The sequence below is a fragment of the Peromyscus californicus genome, unplaced genomic scaffold, assembly GCF_007827085.1.
Source record: "Peromyscus californicus insignis strain IS unplaced genomic scaffold, ASM782708v3 Scaffold_19__1_contigs__length_69161282, whole genome shotgun sequence".
Classification (NCBI taxonomy): domain Eukaryota; kingdom Metazoa; phylum Chordata; class Mammalia; order Rodentia; family Cricetidae; genus Peromyscus; species Peromyscus californicus.
In genome coordinates, this window is record NW_026294491.1 from 2,566,983 (window position 1) to 2,585,251 (window position 18,269).

Sequence of the window (18,269 nt, forward strand, 5' to 3'; positions counted from 1 at the left end):
TAGTGACTGACATGTCTGTCACTTCAAACACTCATCATTTCTTCATGTTGGAAGCATTCAAAATTCTTTCGCACGATTCTGGAGTATCCAGTTACTTGCTGCTAACCTTGACTATCTTGCTGGGCTATGTGATACCAGAGCACTATAGGATACTTCAAACCTGTGTGTGGTCCTGGTGCAGGGTCATGCGACCCTTCTCTGTTTTTCTAATTCTTAGTGAATATGCTGCAGAGGCAAGCCTCAGTTTCTCCTTCTTTCTTTCTCTTTATTCCCCCTCTGGTTGTTTTGAGATGGTTTCATCCAGTACCCCATGCTGGCCTCGAACTACACACACACACACACACACACACACACACACACACACACACACACACCCTGAGATTAACCAGACCCGAAGACTATACAACTCAATGAACTTCTATACATTTAGAGTAGCCATTCAAAACAGAAGCTGTGGAGAGTCACAGTGGTTTTTTTTTTTTTTGGTTTTTTCGAGACAGGGTTTCTCTGTGTAACTTTGCACCTTTCCTGGAACTCGCTTTGGAGACCAGGCTGGCCTCAAACTCACAGAGATCCGCCTGCCTCAGCCTCCCGAGTGCAGGCATTAAAGGCGTGCGCCACCACCACCCGGCAGAGAGTCACAGTGGATTTTACACGTTCACTATTGAGTATATGTTTATTCACTTACCCATCACCAAAACCAAAGAATTCATGGCAGAATTAGAACTAGAAAACACTTAGCTTTATCTTCTCTCCTAGCCCGTGTCCACTACCTTCATCCAGTCTTTTCTCATCCCCAATATTAGCTTTTCTTGTTCGCCTTTCATTGTGTTGTACTGTACACATACGTACATTTGTTTACATATACACATAGAATTATTGGCTGGGAGGACATGTGATGATTTCTTTCTGAGATTATGTGACATCTCTTAATATTATAAAATCTAAGTTCATTAATTTTCCTGCAAATTTTGTGGTTTAACTTATCCTTAAGACTAAATAATATTCACACACACAAATTTTCATTATTCACTCATCTGTTGATGGACAACAAAGTTGATTCCAATTCTTTGCTCTAGTGAATAAAGCTGCAATAACCATGAGGGTGCAAATATCTCTACCACAGGGTGTGGAGTTCTCTGGGTGTCTATGCCCAAGAGTGAAATCGCTGGGTCACGTGGTATTTCCATTTTTAATATTTTAGAACTGTCCAGCATGACTTCCACACTGGCTGTATTGCTTTGCATTTTGACTAACAGTGAATAGACTCCTTTCCCTCGACATCCCCTCCAAATTGGTTGTGAGATTTGCTGTGTCAGCCATTCTGACTGGGGTGAAATGGTTATCTCAAAGTAGTTTCAATTTGCATTTCCTTGATGAGGAGGGATAACGAACACGTTTAAAAACAGTTTTTGGCCGTTCATGTTTCTTTTTTGAGAACTGTATGTTCAGTTCATTTGCCCACTTATTGATTGGAAGTTTTACTTTCTTAGTACCGAATTTCTCCAATTCTTTGTAAATTCTGTGTTAGCTTCTTGTCTGCAGTCTGGCTGGTAAAGCCTTTCCCACCCTGTGGGCTGTGGGCTCTGCTGTTTCCTTTGCTCTACAGAAACTTTTTGTCTTCATGTGTTTGTTTTGTTTTGCCTGTCTGTATGTATGTGCCCTTGGAGGTCAGAATAGGGCATTGGATCCCCTGGAACTGGAGTTCTAGATGGCTGTGAGCCACCATGCAGGTGCTGGGAACTGAACCCAGGTCCTCTGGAAGAGCAACAAGTGCTCTTACCCACTGAGCCATCTCTCCAGCCCCAAATGCTGTATTTTAAAATGGCTGAATGTTCCCCATGTTTCCAGGGATGTGAAAAATTCTGAAGTCAACCCAGATGGAGCATTCTTTCTCTTCTCTGTTCTAGGAAAGTCCAACATGGGTGGTCCTCCCAAGCCAGCAGTTGATAACATCAGAGAGATTCTGAGCATCAATCAGAACAGGAACGACTATCTGGGTGAGGCTCTGCCCCATCCGAGATGTCAGGAGGGGTGGGGTGGGCTCCTGTGTCCGGGGTTCTAGTGTGATTTAGCACTGGCTCTGAGCCCTGAGGGTTTCCCGGTGCTTCTGTGTGGCAGTGGTTGAGAGCTGGATAGCATACTGTCCATGGTCCCTACTCCAGTTCCGTCTCCAGAGGGCTGGAGCTGTGGGCTGCTTCTTCATCTGTGATGAGTGATGCAATCGGCACCGGACCTGCCTTCACAGGCGAGTAGGGGAAGATGCCTATGACAATGTGGTCTGGTGGAGAGAACTGCTCAGTACTGTGAGCTCCCACGTCATCACCATCTCACATTTCAGGAAACTTTGCAGGAAGAATGGGCCTGGGTTCCCAGTAGGGACTGTCCCCTCCGGTGTCCCTTCAGCAGTAGACACCTAGGTGAAGCATTCAGGTTTAGGGTGACCACAAAGTGTACTGACCTATGACCAGAAAACAATTAAATTTTTCTCTTGGTTTGTTTTGGAGACAGGGTCTTGCTATGTAGAGGCCTGGTGGCCACAGGTATTCTTGGCTTACAGCCACAAAACCCCAACCTCCATCTCTGTCTTCACTCCAATTTCTGTCCTGTTCCCACAGTGTCCAGCTAACTATGTTTGGGCTCAAATTTCTTATGTATTTACTGCAGTGTTAGGGACTGAATGTAGGACCTTGTTCCTACCAAGCAAGTGCTCTACCACTGAGCTCTATCCTCAGCCCTCTGTTTACTTTTATTATAAATATATTTATTTCTATCTCTGTGTATGTGTGTGTGTCTGTGTGAGTGTATGCCACATGAGTGTGGGTGCCCTTGCAGGCTGGAAGAGGGCACTGCCTCTCCTGGAGCTGGAGCTCAGGCAGTGAGTGCTGGGGACGAACTCAGGTCCTCTGGAAGAGCAGCAAGCATTCTTGGCAGCTGAGTCAGCTCTCCGGTCCTCTTTTGTTTTATTTTGGGGACAGGCCTGGGCTGGCCTCCAACTCACTAGGTAGCTGAGGCTGGCTTTGAACTCCTGATCTTCCTGCCTCCACTTTCTGAGTGGTGGTAACACACCAGGAAAAAAGACTGTTTCCCCGGTGGTGGCGCACGCCTTTAATCCCAGCACTCGGGAGGCAGAGGCAGGTGGATCTCTGTGAGTTCGAGGCCAGCCTGGTCTACAGAGAGAGTTCTAGGATAGGCAGGGCTACACAGAGAAACCCTGTCTCAACCCCCCGCCCCCCAAAAAAACCCTGTTTGTTTTTTTGTTTGTTTTTTTGTTTTCAAGACAGGGTTTCTCTGTGTAGTTTTGGTGCCTGCCCTGGATCTCGCTCTGTAGACCAGGCTGGCTTCGAACTCATAGAGATCTGCCTGGCTCTGCCTTCCGAATCCTGGGATTAAAGGTGTGTGCCACCACCACCCGGCCCAAAACCCTGTTTCTAATGCAGGTCACATTCACAATAAACTTGAACACGTTCTTCTGGGAAACACAATTCTACCCACTGTAGGCAATACAGAAAGTAAACAGGGCAGTTGTTGAGCATGCGAGTGATAGGTACCCAGCGTCATGACGTAAAGTCAAGTGGGGAGGGCATGGGAGTGTCGGGGGCATTGCAGATATAGAAGACCTTGCTGAAGAAGAGCTGTGTGGACATCTGGGGGAGAATACCCCAGCCGGAGGTGCTGCTGGAGCGGAGGCCTGAGCAGAATGTGCCTGTGGGTTTGAGGAGCTGCTAGGAGGCTGTGCAGGGTTGGGGTGTGGTGTCGGCAGGAGGAAGTCAGACAGGGTGAAGGGGGCCCGAGTCCATCCAGTTCAGGTCTTTGTCGGCTTAGCAAGTTCAAGTACCCGCCTTATGTCTTGGGTGGCCTCTCAGCCACAGGCTCTGGTGACTTCCCTCCTTCCCATCAGACATCTATGCCATTGGGGTGGGCAACCTGGATGTGGACTGGAAAGAACTGAATGAGCTGGGGTCCAAGAAGGACGGCGAGAGGCACGCCTTCATCTTGAAGGACTCGCAGGCAGTGCAACAGGTCTTTGAGCATATGCTGGGTAAGTGAAGCTCCGTCCCCCTTGTAGCAGAGAGCGCAGTGTGGAGTCAGCTGGGGCTCAGGGTGCCAGCCTGGACCTGTGCCCATCACCCACCTCTTCCACACCTGGTCTTCATCCACAGACGTCTCCAAGCTCACGGACACCATCTGTGGGGTGGGGAACATGTCTGCCAATGCCTCTAACCAGGAGAGGACACCTTGGCATGTCACCTTTAAGGTATCCAGACGGAGAGGCGGGGCTTGGATCACAGAGGTGAAAAGAGCCGGATAAAGCAAACCCTGACTGTTGTCTGTTCCCTGCAGCCCAAGAGCAAGGAGACGTGCCGGGGGTCCCTCCTCTCTGACCAGTGGGTGTTGACAGCGGCCCACTGCTTCCATGACTCCCAGATGGAGGACCGTCACCTGTGGAGGGTCATTGTGGGTAAGTCAGGGGCTGCAGCGGGCCCTTACCCCAAGGCCGGAGTCACCACTGTCTTTCCTCAGCCTCTGGTCTTTTCTGGTCCACCCTAATCCACCACCATTCCCAGGGGATCCCGCCTCTCATCATGGCAAAGAATTCCTTGTGGAGAAGGCGTTGATTGCCCCTGGGTTCGATGTCCATGCCAAGCGGAGCCAGGGCATCTCAGAGTTCTATGCTGATGATATTGCCCTGTTGAAGCTGGCCCAGAAAGTGAAAATGTCCACTCATGCCAGGTGCCTGAGCCCGGGTTGGGAGGGCACCCTACAGAGGGCAGTGCTCTGGGAAGTACCAGAGGGGATACTGAGGATGGGCCTCTGTGACGTTCACCTTTGTCCCCAGGCCAATCTGCCTTCCTTGCACTGTGGAGGCCAACATGGCTCTTCGAAGATCCCCAGGTGGCACCTGTAGAGACCATGGTGAGTCCTGAAGGCTTGAGCTTTGTGCTGAGTTGGGGCCAGAGCTTGGGTGTGCTGGCAGGGCCTGAGCTGCAGTCCTCAAGCTGGGTGCATGGGTTCTGTACTCACCCTGCCTTCACCCTGATGGCAGAGACAGAACTTCTGAATCAGCAGAAAGTTCCTGCACATTTTGTGGCTTTGAATGGGAACAAACTGAACATTAACCTCAGGACAGGACCTGAGGTGAGAGATCAGTAAGGGGGATGCCCTGGGGGACGGCTCCCAGCATGTCCCACCCTGCCTGGAGTCTCCCCTTCTCCAGGGCTTTGCTGGTCTGCCTAATGTCTCCTGGCGTGGTGTTCTTTTCTCCTGCTCCCCACTCTGCAGTGGACAAGCTGTATCAAGGCCGTCTCCGAAAGCAAAAACATCTTCCCCGGCTTGACAAACATCAGTGAGATAGTGACAGACCAGTTCCTGTGCAGCGGCATGCAGGACGAGGACAACGAGGACAACGAGGACAATCCCTGCAGAGGTAAGAAGCCCACTCCTCTGCTCCGAGGGAGAAGCTCTGGTGTCACACACTCGGGATACTAGTGTGCTGCCCTGGGTGACAACGTCTCTTGTCCCTTCTTTCCCTGCAGGAGAGTCTGGGGGCGCGGTTTTCCTTGAGCGGAGATACAGGTTCTTCCAGGTGGGAAGCAGGACTTGGAGGGGGCTGGCTGCCAGGCAGGGTACAAGTCGTTCTTGCTGGGTCAGGTGGGAGCCGTTGAGGGACCAGACAGGTTGAGTCTTGGAGTGCGGCTGCCACGATATCCAACCTTGTTGTTCTTTCCCCAGGTGGGCCTGGTGAGCTGGGGTCTTTATGACCCTTGTTTCAGTTCCCCGAACAAAAACTCCCGCAGGAAGCCTCCCCAGGGGATTCTGCCGAGAGACTTCCACATCAATCTCTTCCGCCTGCAGCCCTGGCTGAGGCAGCACCTGGATGGCGTCCTGAACTTTTTGCCGCTTTAACATGGTTCTTGGCTCCTTTACTGTTCTGACCTTCCTGTCTCCTGCCTCTGAGTGTCCTCCCTCCTGGGTACATACATTCTGGGCCCCAGGAATCCAGAGACAGTAGCAAAAGCTGGGGAATCCCCAGGGTTGCACAGGGACCACTCTCCATCCCCCCTGCCCTGCCTGTGTGCAAACCTCTCCCTAGAGTGCATGACTTGTGCTTTTCATTCTCACATGGAATTTCCCAGTTATGAAATTAATAAAAACCAGTGATTTCCACATCTGTCTGTCTTATGTCTTGGGGGTGGGGAGGCCAGGGAGATTCCAGGAAGGTCAGAGACCCTGCTGTACAAACAGTGGCTGGACTCTGCCCCATCCCACAGTCCATGGGAAGCTGGCCTCTAAGGGGGTGGTCTGGGCTTGTTAGGAGGATCTGGGGGCTAAGGAGGAGCTTTGAAAGGGAAATTCTGGCCCCTGGTCAGTAAAGAGTGAGGCTGGGATGGTTTCTGTTTCCTCAGTTGGCAGCTCAGCAGGGGCCCTCCTTTGTGAATGTTCCGGGAAAGCAGTGCCTGTGTAGGGCAGGCACCAAACTGCAGGTGCCAGAGCAGATTGCATAAAAGGCCAGGGCCAGTGGGAAGGGGCGTAGCCAGGCCCAGCGTTACAGTTTCAGTTTGGACAGCGAGCCAAGTAGACACCCAGAGTGAACTGGAGAGGGCTTTCGGCCACTGGCCTCTCTTTTGCTCTCCATGATGATGGGGTACAATCGGAGTCCTCAACTCTGCCTGGTCCTCTTGGTTGTAGGTCTCTCCTCTGGAGGTAAGCAAAGGACACCCCATCCTCCTTTTGTCCCTAGCATCTGTCCTGGGCCTTCTGGGGCCAGGCTTCACCAGCCTTTCTCCTCAGGTGTGAGCACGACTCCAGTGCTTGCAGCCCGGCCCCAGGTCTCCTGCTCCCTGGAAGGAGTAGGGATCAAAGGCGGCACCTTCCAGCTTCTCCAAGGTGGCCAGGCCCTGGAGTACCTGTGTCCCTCTGGTTTCTACCCGTACCCCGTGCAGACCAGAACCTGCAGATCCACAGGCTCCTGGAGCGCCCTGCAGACCAGAGACCAAAAGACTGTCAAGAAGGCAGAGTGCAGAGGTTGGAGGCTTGGGAGTGTGAGCAGTGGGTGGCAGGGACAGAGCAGGTGGAGCTGCTCAGGGCTTGCTAACGTTGGAGCTGTGTGACCAGCAGCCTGAGCAGTGGGCACACCTCTGAGGGTGCGTGTGGGAAGTGCTTCCTCATGTCGGGCAGCCCTGGTAGTGAAAACAATACTGAGAAATGGGGGAGGGCGTCTAGGAATGCGGCTCAGTTGGTGGAGCACTTGCCCAGCATGAGCAAAGCAGCACTACTACATGAAACAGGTGCACGCCTGTAATCCCAGCACTCAGGAGGCAGGGCAGGAGGTCAGAAGCTCAGTCATCTTCAGCTTCATAGTGAGTTTGAAGCCAGCCTGGGCTACATGAGACCTTGTCTCAAAACAAAACAATCCCAAAACACAAAGAGGAGGGGCAGCAGGTTGAGGGGACTGGCAGGCACTGTTTCTCAGTGACATGAAGGACCTAAAAACGGCCCTCGGTGACTTTTACCTGTCTTTCCTAAAGCGATACGCTGCCCACGGCCACAGGACTTTGAAAATGGGGAGTACTGGCCCCGGTCTCCCTTCTACAACCTGAGTGACCAGATTTCTTTTCAATGCTATAATGGTTACACTCTCCGGGGCTCTGCTAACCGCACCTGCCAAGCGAATGGCCGGTGGGATGGACAAACAGCCATCTGTGATGATGGAGGTGAGACGTGGGTCACCCCTGACTTCACCCTCTCCCTGAGGGCTTCACCCTGGGAATTTATGGGCACTCCAACTGTCCTCATGTCTCTGCAGCGGGATACTGTCCCAACCCGGGTATTCCCATTGGCACAAGGAAGGTGGGCAGCCAGTACCGCCTTGAAGACACTGTTACTTATCACTGCAGCCGGGGACTTGTCCTGCGTGGCTCCCAGCAGCGAATATGCCAGGAAGGAGGCGTATGGAGTGGGACGGAGCCTTCCTGCCAAGGTGACTCTTGAGCTGCTCCCTGGGTCAGCTCCTCCCTGCTGTCTCCACACTAGGACGCTTCTCACCACCTTACCTTAGTTAGTTCTTCCCTCACACCTCCCAAACCTCCCTGCCAGTTTTCCAAACTCTCCCAGCACCCTGTCAGTGTGTTCTCAGCACTCCAGACATCTGACCTCTGCTCTCTGACCAACCCTAGACTCCTTCATGTATGACACCCCTCAAGAGGTGGCCGAAGCATTCCTGTCCTCCCTGACAGAGACCATAGAAGGAGTTGATGCTGAGGATGGGCACAGTCCAGGTTTGAGGACAAGGAAGGAGGTTGGGCAGGACCCTGGGGATGGGTGGATGACCTGCCCGGGACTATGCATGCCAGAAGCTGAGTGTCTGATGGCGCCCAGGTGAACACCAGCAGAGGAAGATTGTCCTGGATCCCTCGGGCTCCATGAATATCTACCTGGTGCTGGATGGATCAGAAAGCATCGGGGCCAGCAACTTCACAGGGGCCAAGCGGTGCCTCACTAACTTGATTGAGAAGGTAGAGCAGAGCTTTCCCTCCCTTTGAAATGAGGGGACCTTGTCTGGACCTCTCCTGTGTCCCCAGATCCTCAGGTCCAGACCCTGCTGTCCTCCAGCCCCCTTCCTGACGGGTAACCCTTGAGCCTCACTCTGGCCCTCCCTGTCTCAACGGTAGGCTGAATCCTCCATGACACAATGTTCTTTTAACTCACAGGTGGCGAGTTATGGGGTGAGGCCACGATATGGTCTGATAACCTATGCCACGGTCCCCAAAGTCTTGGTCAGAGTGTCTGATGAAAAGAGCAGTGATGCCGACTGGGTCACTGAGAAGCTCAACCAAATCAGCTACGAAGGTCAGAGGTCAGGGAAGGGAAAGCTGGGAGGTGCACCTTGGGGTTACAGTGGTCAGATGGCACAGACTATCAGTTTACCAAAAGTGCCCTTGAGATTGCTGGGAGAGCCAAGGGCATGTGGGTAACAAACTGAAAAACTGAAAGTTAAAGATTGGCTGGGCTTGGTGGCACATGCCTTTAATCCCAACATTCAAAAAGCAGATGGATCTCTGTGGGTTCAAGGCCAGCATGGCCTACATAGCGAAGCAAAACCCTAAAAAAGAAAATTTAAAGAATGTGGGATCTCAGTTGTCATAGACTTCTGGGGCTCAAGAGTGGCTTGGAGGATCAGGCAAAGGGATGACCTCTTCCTCTCTACAGACCACAAGTTGAAGTCAGGGACCAACACCAAGAAGGCTCTCCAGGCTGTATATAGCATGATGAGCTGGGCGGAGGATGTCCCACCCGAAGGCTGGAATCGAACCCGCCATGTCATCATCATTATGACCGATGGTGAGACCTTTCTCCTACCCTACCATCCTCCCATCTCCTGTGCCAGTGTTTGGTCCTCAAAACCACATGTGATTGCCTCCAGTCAGTGGAGCTTCCCTGACCCACTTTCATGGTCTCCATGTTTCTCACAGGCTTGTACAACATGGGTGGAGACCCTGTCACTGTCATTGAGGAGATCCGAGACCTGCTGCACATTGGCAGGGATCGTAAGAATCCCCGGGAAGATTATTTGGGTGAGTGACCCACCAGGGATCCATCACTCTCAGCCCTCAGGGCCTGGACCCTCACCCTTTCCTTCTTTCCCTCAGACGTGTATGTGTTTGGGGTCGGGCCTCTGGTGGACTCCGTGAACATCAATGCCTTGGCTTCCAAAAAGAACAACGAGCAGCATGTGTTCAAAGTCAAGGATATGGAGGACCTGGAGAATGTTTTCTTCCAAATGATTGGTAGGAAGATGCAAGGAAATGTATGGGGAAGCTGTCTGCAGACTGGGGTTGCTGACTTCCCTCACCCTGGCAGACTGGCTCTCCCCCCCCCTTCCCTCCTCTCCGTCCCAGTGTCTACTCTTACTTCCTGAAGTTCTTCACTTCCTGATCTCACAATCACAGAACTCTGAGTTCACTTCACAGATGTGGAAACTGAGGCCAAGACAGGAAGTCAGCACAAGACTGGGGCTGAAAATGCCCAATCCTCAGATAGCCTGGTCTTAAGCTTTTCTCACTACACCACAGGGGTTCCTCATCTAACACAAGGAACCACTCCCCTCTTCCTCCTCTCGGGCCCTGCTCCCCACAGACAGGCAGGGATCCGACCAAGATGGCTGCTATGACTTGAGCTTCTGCATTCTCCTCCTTTGCCAGACGAAAGCAAATCTCTGAGCCTCTGCGGCATGGTGTGGGAGCACAAGAAAGGCAGTGATTATCACAAGCAACCATGGCAGGCCAAGATCTCAGTCACGGTGAGCATTCCAGCAGTGGGGACTTGTGGGAGAGAGATGAAATGCCCACACTAGCAAGGTCCGTAATCCCAGCTGTTCAGGAAGCTGAGGCAGGGCTGAGATTCACAGCCTGCTTGGGCCACAGCGAGTTCAAGGTTGGCACCGGTACCTTATGAAACTGTCTGAAAACGGAAAGAGGAAGCTGGGCAAGGTGCACGTGGGGGTGCCCCCAGCAGCTGGAAGTGGAAGCAGAACTACCTTGAGTTTGAGGTCAGCCAGGGATACACATCAATCGAGAGCTAGAGAGCAATCAAGCTAGGACTATGGAGTACTGACCTAGCACGTGTGAAGCCCACCCCCAGCACCACACACACCGGGGCTGACATGACACTGGCTCTTCCCCAGCGCCCTTTGAAAGGACACGAGAACTGTATGGGGGCCGTGGTGTCTGAGTACTTTGTGCTGACGGCAGCACACTGTTTCACGGTAGAAGATCAGAAGCATTCCATCAAGGTCAACGTGGGTAAGGATGCAGTCAAGAGTCTCCTCTCCAGGGCCATCCTTAGGAAGCAGACCTGTATCTCACCTATCCTCAGTACAGCCTCTCCCTTATGCCCCAAGGTTGGGGAAAACAAAGCTCAAATGATGACATGGGGCCAGAGCCAGGAGGCTGCTTACATAAACACGACACCCATTTTTCTCCTCTCAGAAGGGAAGAGGCAGGACCTGGAGATCGAAGAGGTCCTATTTCACCCCAACTACAACATCAATGAGAAAAAGGCAGAAGGAATCTCTGAGTTCTATGACTACGATGTGGCCCTCATCAAGCTCAAGACCAAGCTGAAGTATGGCCAGACTCTCAGGTGAGTGGGGCCAGGTCCCCGAGGAGCTGAGGAAGGTGGGCTGGAGGCACAGGGCACAGGGCAGGCTGTCTGTTGGCCCTGACTGTCCCCATGTCCTGGACAGGCCCATCTGTCTTCCTTGCACGGAGGGAACCACCCGAGCCTTACGGCTTCCTCTGACAGCCACCTGCAAGCAACACAGTAAGGCGCGGTCTGGGATGAGACAAGGATGAGACCCAAGACAAGGGGGTCACAAGAGGGAGCTGCCAGAGCACAGCTATGCTCAGCTCAAGGCCTAGCTCCTAGGATGGGTCCAAAGGACATCTGCTGGGTGAGAATCGAGGGGACATGGGGTGGGGGGACACAGCTGGCATGACACTGTCACTTGTCCAGAGGAGGAGCTGCTCCCTGTGAAGGATGTCAAAGCTCTGTTTGTGTCTGAGGAAGCGAAGAAACTGACTCGGAAGGAGGTCTACATCAAAAATGGGGACAAGGTGAGAAGGGGCTCCTAGAGAGGCCACCTGGGGCCGGTCCTTCACCAGCCAGCTCTGGTCACCACACCTTTCTCCCCTACAGAAAGCCAGCTGTGAGAGAGACGCTCTGAAGGCCCCAGGCTATGACAAAGTCAAGGATGTCTCTGTGGTGGTCACCCCCAGGTTCCTCTGCACTGGAGGGGTGGATCCCTATGCTGACCCCAATACTTGCAAAGGTGAGGTGGCTCTCTGGCTATGGTGCAAGCCCATGAGGCCCAGCAGTCTTTCCCCTACAGCTTCTCTCTTCCACAGGAGATTCTGGGGGTCCTCTCATTGTTCACAAGAGGAGCCGCTTCATTCAAGTGAGTGTTCACTTTCCCAGCCTGTGGGGAGATGCCCAGGGGACAGCATGCACCATAAAAAGGAAAGGTTGATGCACGTGGCTGGTAATGGCAGCAGAACAGGGCACACCTCATCTGACAGCCGTGGTTGAAGTGGCCAGTACAAGCTAAGTGTCTGGCCTACATGCACCACGGAAGACAGTACAAGCTGGGCTCCCAGTGCACTCCTTTAGGTCGGCTTGGATGCTTTCTGGGATCATGAAGTGTCAAGTGACCCATGGCACCCCTTCACCTACACAGGTCGGTGTGATCAGCTGGGGAGTAGTGGATGTCTGCAAAGACCAGAAGCGGCAGCAGCTGGCACCTGCTCATGCCCGGGACTTCCACGTCAATCTTTTCCAGGTGCTGCCCTGGCTCAAGGAGAAACTCAAAGATGAGGATTTGGGTTTCCTATGAGGGGGTGAGGATCAATTAAAGCAGTTGCAATAAAGACTGTGTTCCACATCTTTTTGGGGGTAAGAGAACAGGGGTGTGCACTGGTCATGTTGCTACAAGTAACATCAACACTGACGGCCACTTTTGAAGGTTTAACCCCGATCCCAAGGGCTGAAAAACTAGAGGCTGAAGGAGGTGAATGAGCTTCTGCCCCGGGATTTTACTGAGACCAGCTTGGGGGCATATGAGGCACAAGGAATCCAGCTTCGTGTCCTAGAAGCCATCCACAAAGGTTTCCTACAGATCGTCACTGTACACAATCTGGGTCCTCTTGTCCCGGTGGTAACCCTTACGGCTGTTCTGGACAGCTAAGGAGGGAGGAAAATGACAGTTAAGGGTTGAAGCAGCTCACAGGTTAGATCCGGGCTCCTGGCTACCTCTGCCCTGGCCTTGTGCTGATGCTGCCCTCTGGTGGCCAGAGTCAGCGTGGCTTAGACAACCCAGAACCTTATCACTGGGAGACATGTGAATGATGAAATCATGAAATGCATGCAAATTAAAGATGAGAACATCTCTATGGCCCTTGTTGGTATACTGGTCGATTCTGGTTCTTTCCTGGTGTCTGCAGGGCCTCTTGCTCTGAAAATCTGTTTCAGGCAGATTGGGCTGTCCACACTGAGAAACCCCACAGGCTACGCCAGACTCTTGAAGACCCCTCAGAACCCAAGTGCTCAGCTGCTCTTTCCTCACACTCCTCATCCCATTCAAGGATTCTGATCTACATCTGGGGCCAGAGGCAGCTCCCCTCTTTGGTCCTGTGCCCTGCCTCTGCTGACCACCCCTCCTTCTCAGAGCCTGGTCCATGGCCCGGGCTCCGGGGCTGCTCTCAGCTTGGGCCCTTCTTCACGGTTCCTTTGCTGCAGCGGCCACGTCAGCCTGGCAGGCCAGGACTGCTGGAGATGTGCTCAGCACAGACAGAGCCCAGCTTCCTAACGTACTTGATTCCCCAAACCAGTCCTGGGTCACCTTTTTCTCCAAAATCCCATCTCTGAGGGTTCCAGACATACAGGACACTAATCTACATTTCTGAGCCTGGCCTTCTGCTTGAGGTTTAGACCCACAATTTCAAGTTCAGACACCACTCCAGCTCAGAGGGGACAAACTGGCTCCCATTCTCTTCTCCGTGCCAGTCACTGCTGGGGGACCTTTTAATGTTCCTCTCCTTCCCTCACCTCTGACAGACAGCTGCCTGTATGCAAATCCTGACCTTTAGCACTTTAGGACCCAAAGATATGGAGGGAATCAAGAGTGGCGTGCTGTAGAGGGGATGAAGGAAGGGCCCGTCCTTACCAAGGGAGCCCCAGACAGACTTGCCAGTAGCAGCGTCCAACATGGGCTGTTTGCGGGCGATATTGACTTTGAGCTGCACGGATTCCACCTGGGTCCCATTGAGCTGCAGAACAAAAGGGGTGAGGACAGAGGATGGGCATTACAGGGAGCCAGGGTGCTGCCACCCTGGGGACCAGACAGGGAGCTGAGGATGAAGGTTTCTCAGAACCCTGAGGTGGACAGGAGGGGTAGGAGGAAGGGGTCTGAGAAGTCCCAACCTCAGCAACGGCCTGATCTGCAGACTCCATCTTTTCATAGGTGACGAAGGCACAGCTGGGGTGAGAAAAGGCAGGATCAGTGGAGGTCCCCAGACCTACTGTCCCCGCACAGCTTCCACCCCAGGATGCTCATTCTTACTTTCTGGGTGGGTCCATGGAGAGGTCAATGATGTTTCCAAAGGGAGAGAAGGCCCCTCGGAGGAGGGTGGGTGTCATGTCCTCTCCATAGACATACAGAGTATTCCCCTTCCGAGGGGCCCTCCTTTCGGGGAACGAGTCTGACCCTGCGGGTTAGGAATCACTACTGAGTCCCCGTCCCCCTCTATTCAGCAGGACCCACCTAACCCCGGCCAAGAGCACTCACTGCGGAAAGGGCCCTCTCGCTCTCGGTCTCTGTCTCGATCCCGATCCTTATCTTTGTCTCGGTCTCTGTCTCTGTCCCGGTCTCTGTCTTTGTCTCTGTCCCGGTCTCTGTCTCGATCGCGGTCTTTGTCTCGGTCTTTGTCCCGGTCCCTATCTCGGCTCCTCTCATGACTTCGGTCCCGGCTGCGACTTCGGGGAGGGGAGGCTGAGGAGCGGGCACCACCGTGTTCTTCATAGCTCCAGTCAAAGCCTCGAGGTGGGCCATCACCAGCCCCGGGGCCCTCTGCTTCTTCTCCCTCTGGTCCCAGTTCCCGCAGCCGATCACTAGAAGACACAAAGCTGGGGAGAGGCAGACAGTAAGGACCAGAGGGGGCTCTGTCTCCTTACAGACCTCGTGGAGTCAACACTCCGTCTACAGCTGGCTCCTCCCACTCCAACACTGACCCCACATCAAATGGCGGTCTCTCTCTAACCTTTCATACAGAGATTTCCTCTGGGGACGTCTGGATGACTGAGGGAAAAACAAGACAAAGAACAATTAAGAGGATTCCCAGGTGCTGGAATGGGGTCCAAAATATGTGGGTCTTTTGTTATCAAGACCCAGCCCACAGAAACCATTACCTCCTGCAGGTCCTCGTCAGCAGATATGCTCCTCTGGAACGGCTGGAAAGTGGGGACAGGCCCCTTCTCAGGGTCCTGGGAAGGGGTAGATACCCGTGAGTGTGGACCAGGAGAGCTCCTCGTCCTTCTCTTCCTGGCCTTTCATCTAGTTCCTCTTTCACTCTTATTAAACTTCTTATTGACGATGTGCTGATATTTTTGTGTGTTTTTTGAGACAGGGTTTCTTTGTGTAGCCCTGGCTGCCCTGGAACTCGCTCTGTAGACTAGGCTGGCCTTGAACTTAGAGCTTGGCCTATTTCTTCCAAGTGCTGGGATTAAAGGTGTGTGCCACCATGTCCAGTTGATGTGCTGTTTTTAAGTAAGCGTTTGATTTACCCAAACCTCCCTTCAACCCAAGAAGCACAAACGTGGAAAGCAGAAATGTGGGAGTCACCTAGGTTCCCTGTGTAATAGACAAGAAACCTAACGCTCCAGTGGTGTAGGTGGTACGTGCCTCTAGGCCCAGCTCCACCTGACCCTCAGAATAGCAGCACAACGTGTTCCTATCTGCATGTACGTGTTTTCCCTAACCCCGCCTCCCTTCAGCTGGAGGGGATCTCACTGACGTCAGGGTGCCCCAAACCATCCTGCTCTGCTCACCTTCAGCTTCCCCTCTAGGGTCCGAGAACGTTTGAAGCCTGAGTTCTTAGTTTCAGCCTTGATGGCACTGATGGCTCCTGACTTCACCAGCTGCTTGGCCTGCTCCGTGGCCGTGGCGGTGTCCACCACAGGCTGCTCTGACAGTGCTGGGGTGGGGGGGAAAGGGAGGGTGGCATTACGATGGCTGAAGCAGAGGGCAGCCCCGTGCTGCTCCCCCCGGACTCCCCATCACTTACAGCGTTTGACGCCGCCCTGGCTCACGGTGCCACTGCTACTCTGCTTCTTGAGCACCAGCAATGCTTTTTTCTGGGAAGGAGAAAGAGTCACGAGAAGAAGTTTGGCAGCCAAGGTGCTGGTCTCTTACGTGCATCATTCCAGAGACAGTACATGTGGTGTCCTTGTCCTGGAGTAGTATGTCTAGTCTCTACAGCCTCATAATGCCAACAACATTTAACCTAACCAAACCAACCATGGCATCCAAAGGCTCTCTAGTCTCACATTTTGGAAGTTGAAAAAAGCATAAGCCCTACCATACAAGCTGCAAATAAGGCCTGAATGTCTTCCTTGGGGATTTTACCTACCTAGCTTCTGCATATTTAATGAGGCTGTACAAAGGTGAAACACCTAGTTCCTACCCATAAGAAACTTAAAATCGGAAATAGAACGACCAGACCGACAGCCAAGAATAAGCAAAGGTACTAATCAATCATAGCTGAATGTAAGTGACATTGTCAGATGCTTAAGTGGCTGTTAAACTGGGACCCGGATGGAACTTACCCAACACAGACAGAAAAGACATTTTAGACAAAGAAAACAAGGTGGTAAAAATGCCCAGAAAAGGTCTGGGGATGCATGGATTTTTTTTTTTTTTTTTTTTTTTTCCGAGACAGGGTTTCTCTGTGCAGCTCTGGAGCCTGTCCTGGAACTCGCTCTATAGACCAGGCTGGCCTCAAACTCACAGAGATCCACCTGCCTCTGCCTCCTGAGTACTAGGATTAAAGGCGTGTGCCACTACTGCCCGGGGAGATGCATGTTTTAAGAGTAAATAATTCTGTCTTTTTTTGACAGGGATGCTGAACTGAGATTTCAGGTTCTATACACAATGTGAAACCTTTGAAGTGTTTTCAATGGAGCAAGTGTGCCCCTCCAAAACAGCCAAGCAAAACCCTATTCTGAGGGGTTCGTAGGAATGAGTAAATTGAGAGATTACTTAGAAGGACCACTGATAATCAAGAGTGCTGAGTATAGCGTTGTGTACCTACAGTTCCAGCTCCTCAGAGAAGCGTAGGCAGGAAGATCACATGAACCCAGGAGCTCAAGATCAACCTGGGTCTTGTACTGAGATCATGCCTCAAAGGGGGAATAAAAAAAGAGTGGGAAGGGGAAGGGACAGAGCATGGACAGACCTGACAGATGTTTTGCTGTGTAAACAGTACAGAAGCCAGAAGTGAGCTGGGTGTGGGGTGAACAGAGTATGGTGGTTCAGGCAGAACTGTTCCAGGCTACCCAAAGCTAGTTTCAATCCAGCCTGGGCTAAAGTGTGAGGCCCTGCCTGAAGAGGGAAAAAAAGGTCGGAGATGAGATTTTAAGGCCTATGAAGTGTAGCAGGTCCTATCTAAAGGCAAGGAAAGGGGAGGAGATTACATAGGAAGGTGGCTCTAGCTTGGGTGTCTGATGGTTCAAACACTGGATGGAACTGGGACTCCAAAGGTGAGACTCTCCAGCTCGTGAGTGGTACTAAAGCCACAGGAAAGATGACAATCCCACGGGAGACTGAACAGAAAAGGGGGGGGGGGGAGGTTCAAACCAAGATTTTTCGATGCTGGTGAAGCCACACGACACATATGCTCTGGGTCTGAGCCTGGAGACAGCAGAACCGCCATCGCCTCACACTCACCCCGGCGGCCGGCACCCTGCGCTCCCTCCCTTACCTTTTTCTTGAGTTTGTTGAATTTCTTCTGCAGTACCTCTTCCTCCTCGCTCAGTCCGGGAGGTATCACCAACATGTTGGCTCCTGGTTCAAGGGCAGAACCCAAGACGTCATTCTCTACTGTCACCACTCAAAATCCACACGTCGTCCGACGTCTGTCCGTCCTGTATTTACCCCAACCTCCAGGCCCGCCTACTCCAGCCTCTGGCCTTGCCCTAACCCCTGGTTTCAACGAGGCTGCTGTCCGACCTCCTGCTCATTATAATCAGCCGGCATTCCCGCCTTTGTCCAAGGTCCGGGCACTAGAGCCTTGGGGGGACCTCAGCCCGGAGGAGGGAAAGCTCTCCCTGCGACGCCGAGGCCATGGCTCCCGACCCCCATGCCCGGTGGGGTTAGGTCAGCCAACCTCGGGGTCCGGTGGGCAGAGAAGGCGGCTGGGCCCGCGCAGCGCTCTCTGGGCGGCCAGAGGAGGAGGAAGAAGAACCAGGGCCCGCGTAGGGAAGGCGCGAAGGATGTGAGACGAAGCCCTCACCTGAGGGGGCGGCGCCCGGGCCCGCGGTCTCCGGCGCCGCCGCCGCCGCCGCCGCGCGGGCTGCTGCGCGCGGGCTCGCGGCGATGACGTAGAGGGGGGCGGGACACGCGGTAACCAAGGCGGCGAGGCGCAGCGACTTCCGCCCGGCCTTGCCCGGCTCCGAGTCTGGCTTCGGCGCCGCGCTCGCCCACGCTCCCGACGGGGAAT

The 18,269-nt window shown here is 53.1% G+C and overlaps 3 protein-coding genes across 5 annotated transcripts in view; 2 read left to right on the forward strand and 1 right to left on the reverse strand.

Moving 5' to 3' along the window:
• Positions 1-6,168, forward strand: part of C2 (complement C2) — a 31,360-nt gene extending 25,192 nt beyond the window's left edge. For all 3 annotated transcript variants that reach the window (XM_052744237.1, XM_052744238.1, XM_052744236.1), the window contains 10 exons: positions 1,911-2,000; positions 3,902-4,042; positions 4,164-4,258; positions 4,345-4,462; positions 4,569-4,734; positions 4,841-4,917; positions 5,048-5,139; positions 5,284-5,428; positions 5,538-5,587; positions 5,734-6,168. In XM_052744237.1, the coding sequence (XP_052600197.1) occupies positions 1,911-2,000; positions 3,902-4,042; positions 4,164-4,258; positions 4,345-4,462; positions 4,569-4,734; positions 4,841-4,917; positions 5,048-5,139; positions 5,284-5,428; positions 5,538-5,587; positions 5,734-5,907 (1,148 nt within the window). In that variant the 3' untranslated portion in view covers positions 5,908-6,168. The remainder of the gene's footprint in view (positions 1-1,910; positions 2,001-3,901; positions 4,043-4,163; positions 4,259-4,344; positions 4,463-4,568; positions 4,735-4,840; positions 4,918-5,047; positions 5,140-5,283; positions 5,429-5,537; positions 5,588-5,733) is intronic.
• Positions 6,169-6,297: 129 nt separating this feature from the next.
• Positions 6,298-12,427, forward strand: Cfb (complement factor B). The gene is made up of 18 exons (XM_052744235.1): positions 6,298-6,705; positions 6,793-7,026; positions 7,530-7,715; positions 7,808-7,981; positions 8,178-8,279; positions 8,380-8,516; positions 8,712-8,850; positions 9,211-9,342; positions 9,474-9,575; positions 9,651-9,788; positions 10,203-10,300; positions 10,685-10,802; positions 10,989-11,142; positions 11,246-11,322; positions 11,515-11,615; positions 11,698-11,830; positions 11,907-11,956; positions 12,236-12,427. The coding sequence occupies exons 1-18, from the start codon at positions 6,636-6,638 to the stop codon at positions 12,389-12,391; spliced, it is 2,301 nt and encodes a 766-aa protein (XP_052600195.1). The 5' UTR covers positions 6,298-6,635; the 3' UTR covers positions 12,392-12,427.
• Positions 12,428-12,570: 143 nt separating this feature from the next.
• Positions 12,571-17,639, reverse strand: Nelfe (negative elongation factor complex member E). Its single transcript, XM_052744244.1, has 10 exons — positions 17,532-17,639; positions 15,837-15,906; positions 15,601-15,746; positions 14,962-15,036; positions 14,814-14,851; positions 14,342-14,679; positions 14,117-14,261; positions 13,978-14,032; positions 13,721-13,823; positions 12,571-12,738 (listed from the first exon to the last, which is right to left on the reverse strand). The coding sequence occupies exons 1-10, from the start codon at positions 17,604-17,606 to the stop codon at positions 12,668-12,670; spliced, it is 1,116 nt and encodes a 371-aa protein (XP_052600204.1). The 5' UTR covers positions 17,607-17,639; the 3' UTR covers positions 12,571-12,667.
• Between the last annotated feature and the right edge of the window lie 630 nt (positions 17,640-18,269).

Coding starts and splice junctions, on each gene's coding strand:
- Cfb (XM_052744235.1), top strand. CDS start 6,636: ATGATGATGGGGTACAATCGGAGTCCTCAACTCTGCCTGGTCCTCTTG. Junction 9,789..10,202: donor TGTTTTCTTCCAAATGATTG/GTAGGAAGATGC, acceptor CTCCTTTGCCAG/ACGAAAGCAAATCTCTGAGC. Junction 11,323..11,514: donor AGCCACCTGCAAGCAACACA/GTAAGGCGCGGT, acceptor TCACTTGTCCAG/AGGAGGAGCTGCTCCCTGTG.
- Nelfe (XM_052744244.1), bottom strand. CDS start 17,606: ATGTTGGTGATACCTCCCGGACTGAGCGAGGAGGAAGAGGTACTGCAG. Junction 15,907..17,531: donor TCAACAAACTCAAGAAAAAG/GTAAGGGAGGGA, acceptor TCTCCTTCCCAG/AAAAAAGCATTGCTGGTGCT. Junction 14,033..14,116: donor TCCATGGACCCACCCAGAAA/GTAAGAATGAGC, acceptor TTCTCACCCCAG/CTGTGCCTTCGTCACCTATG.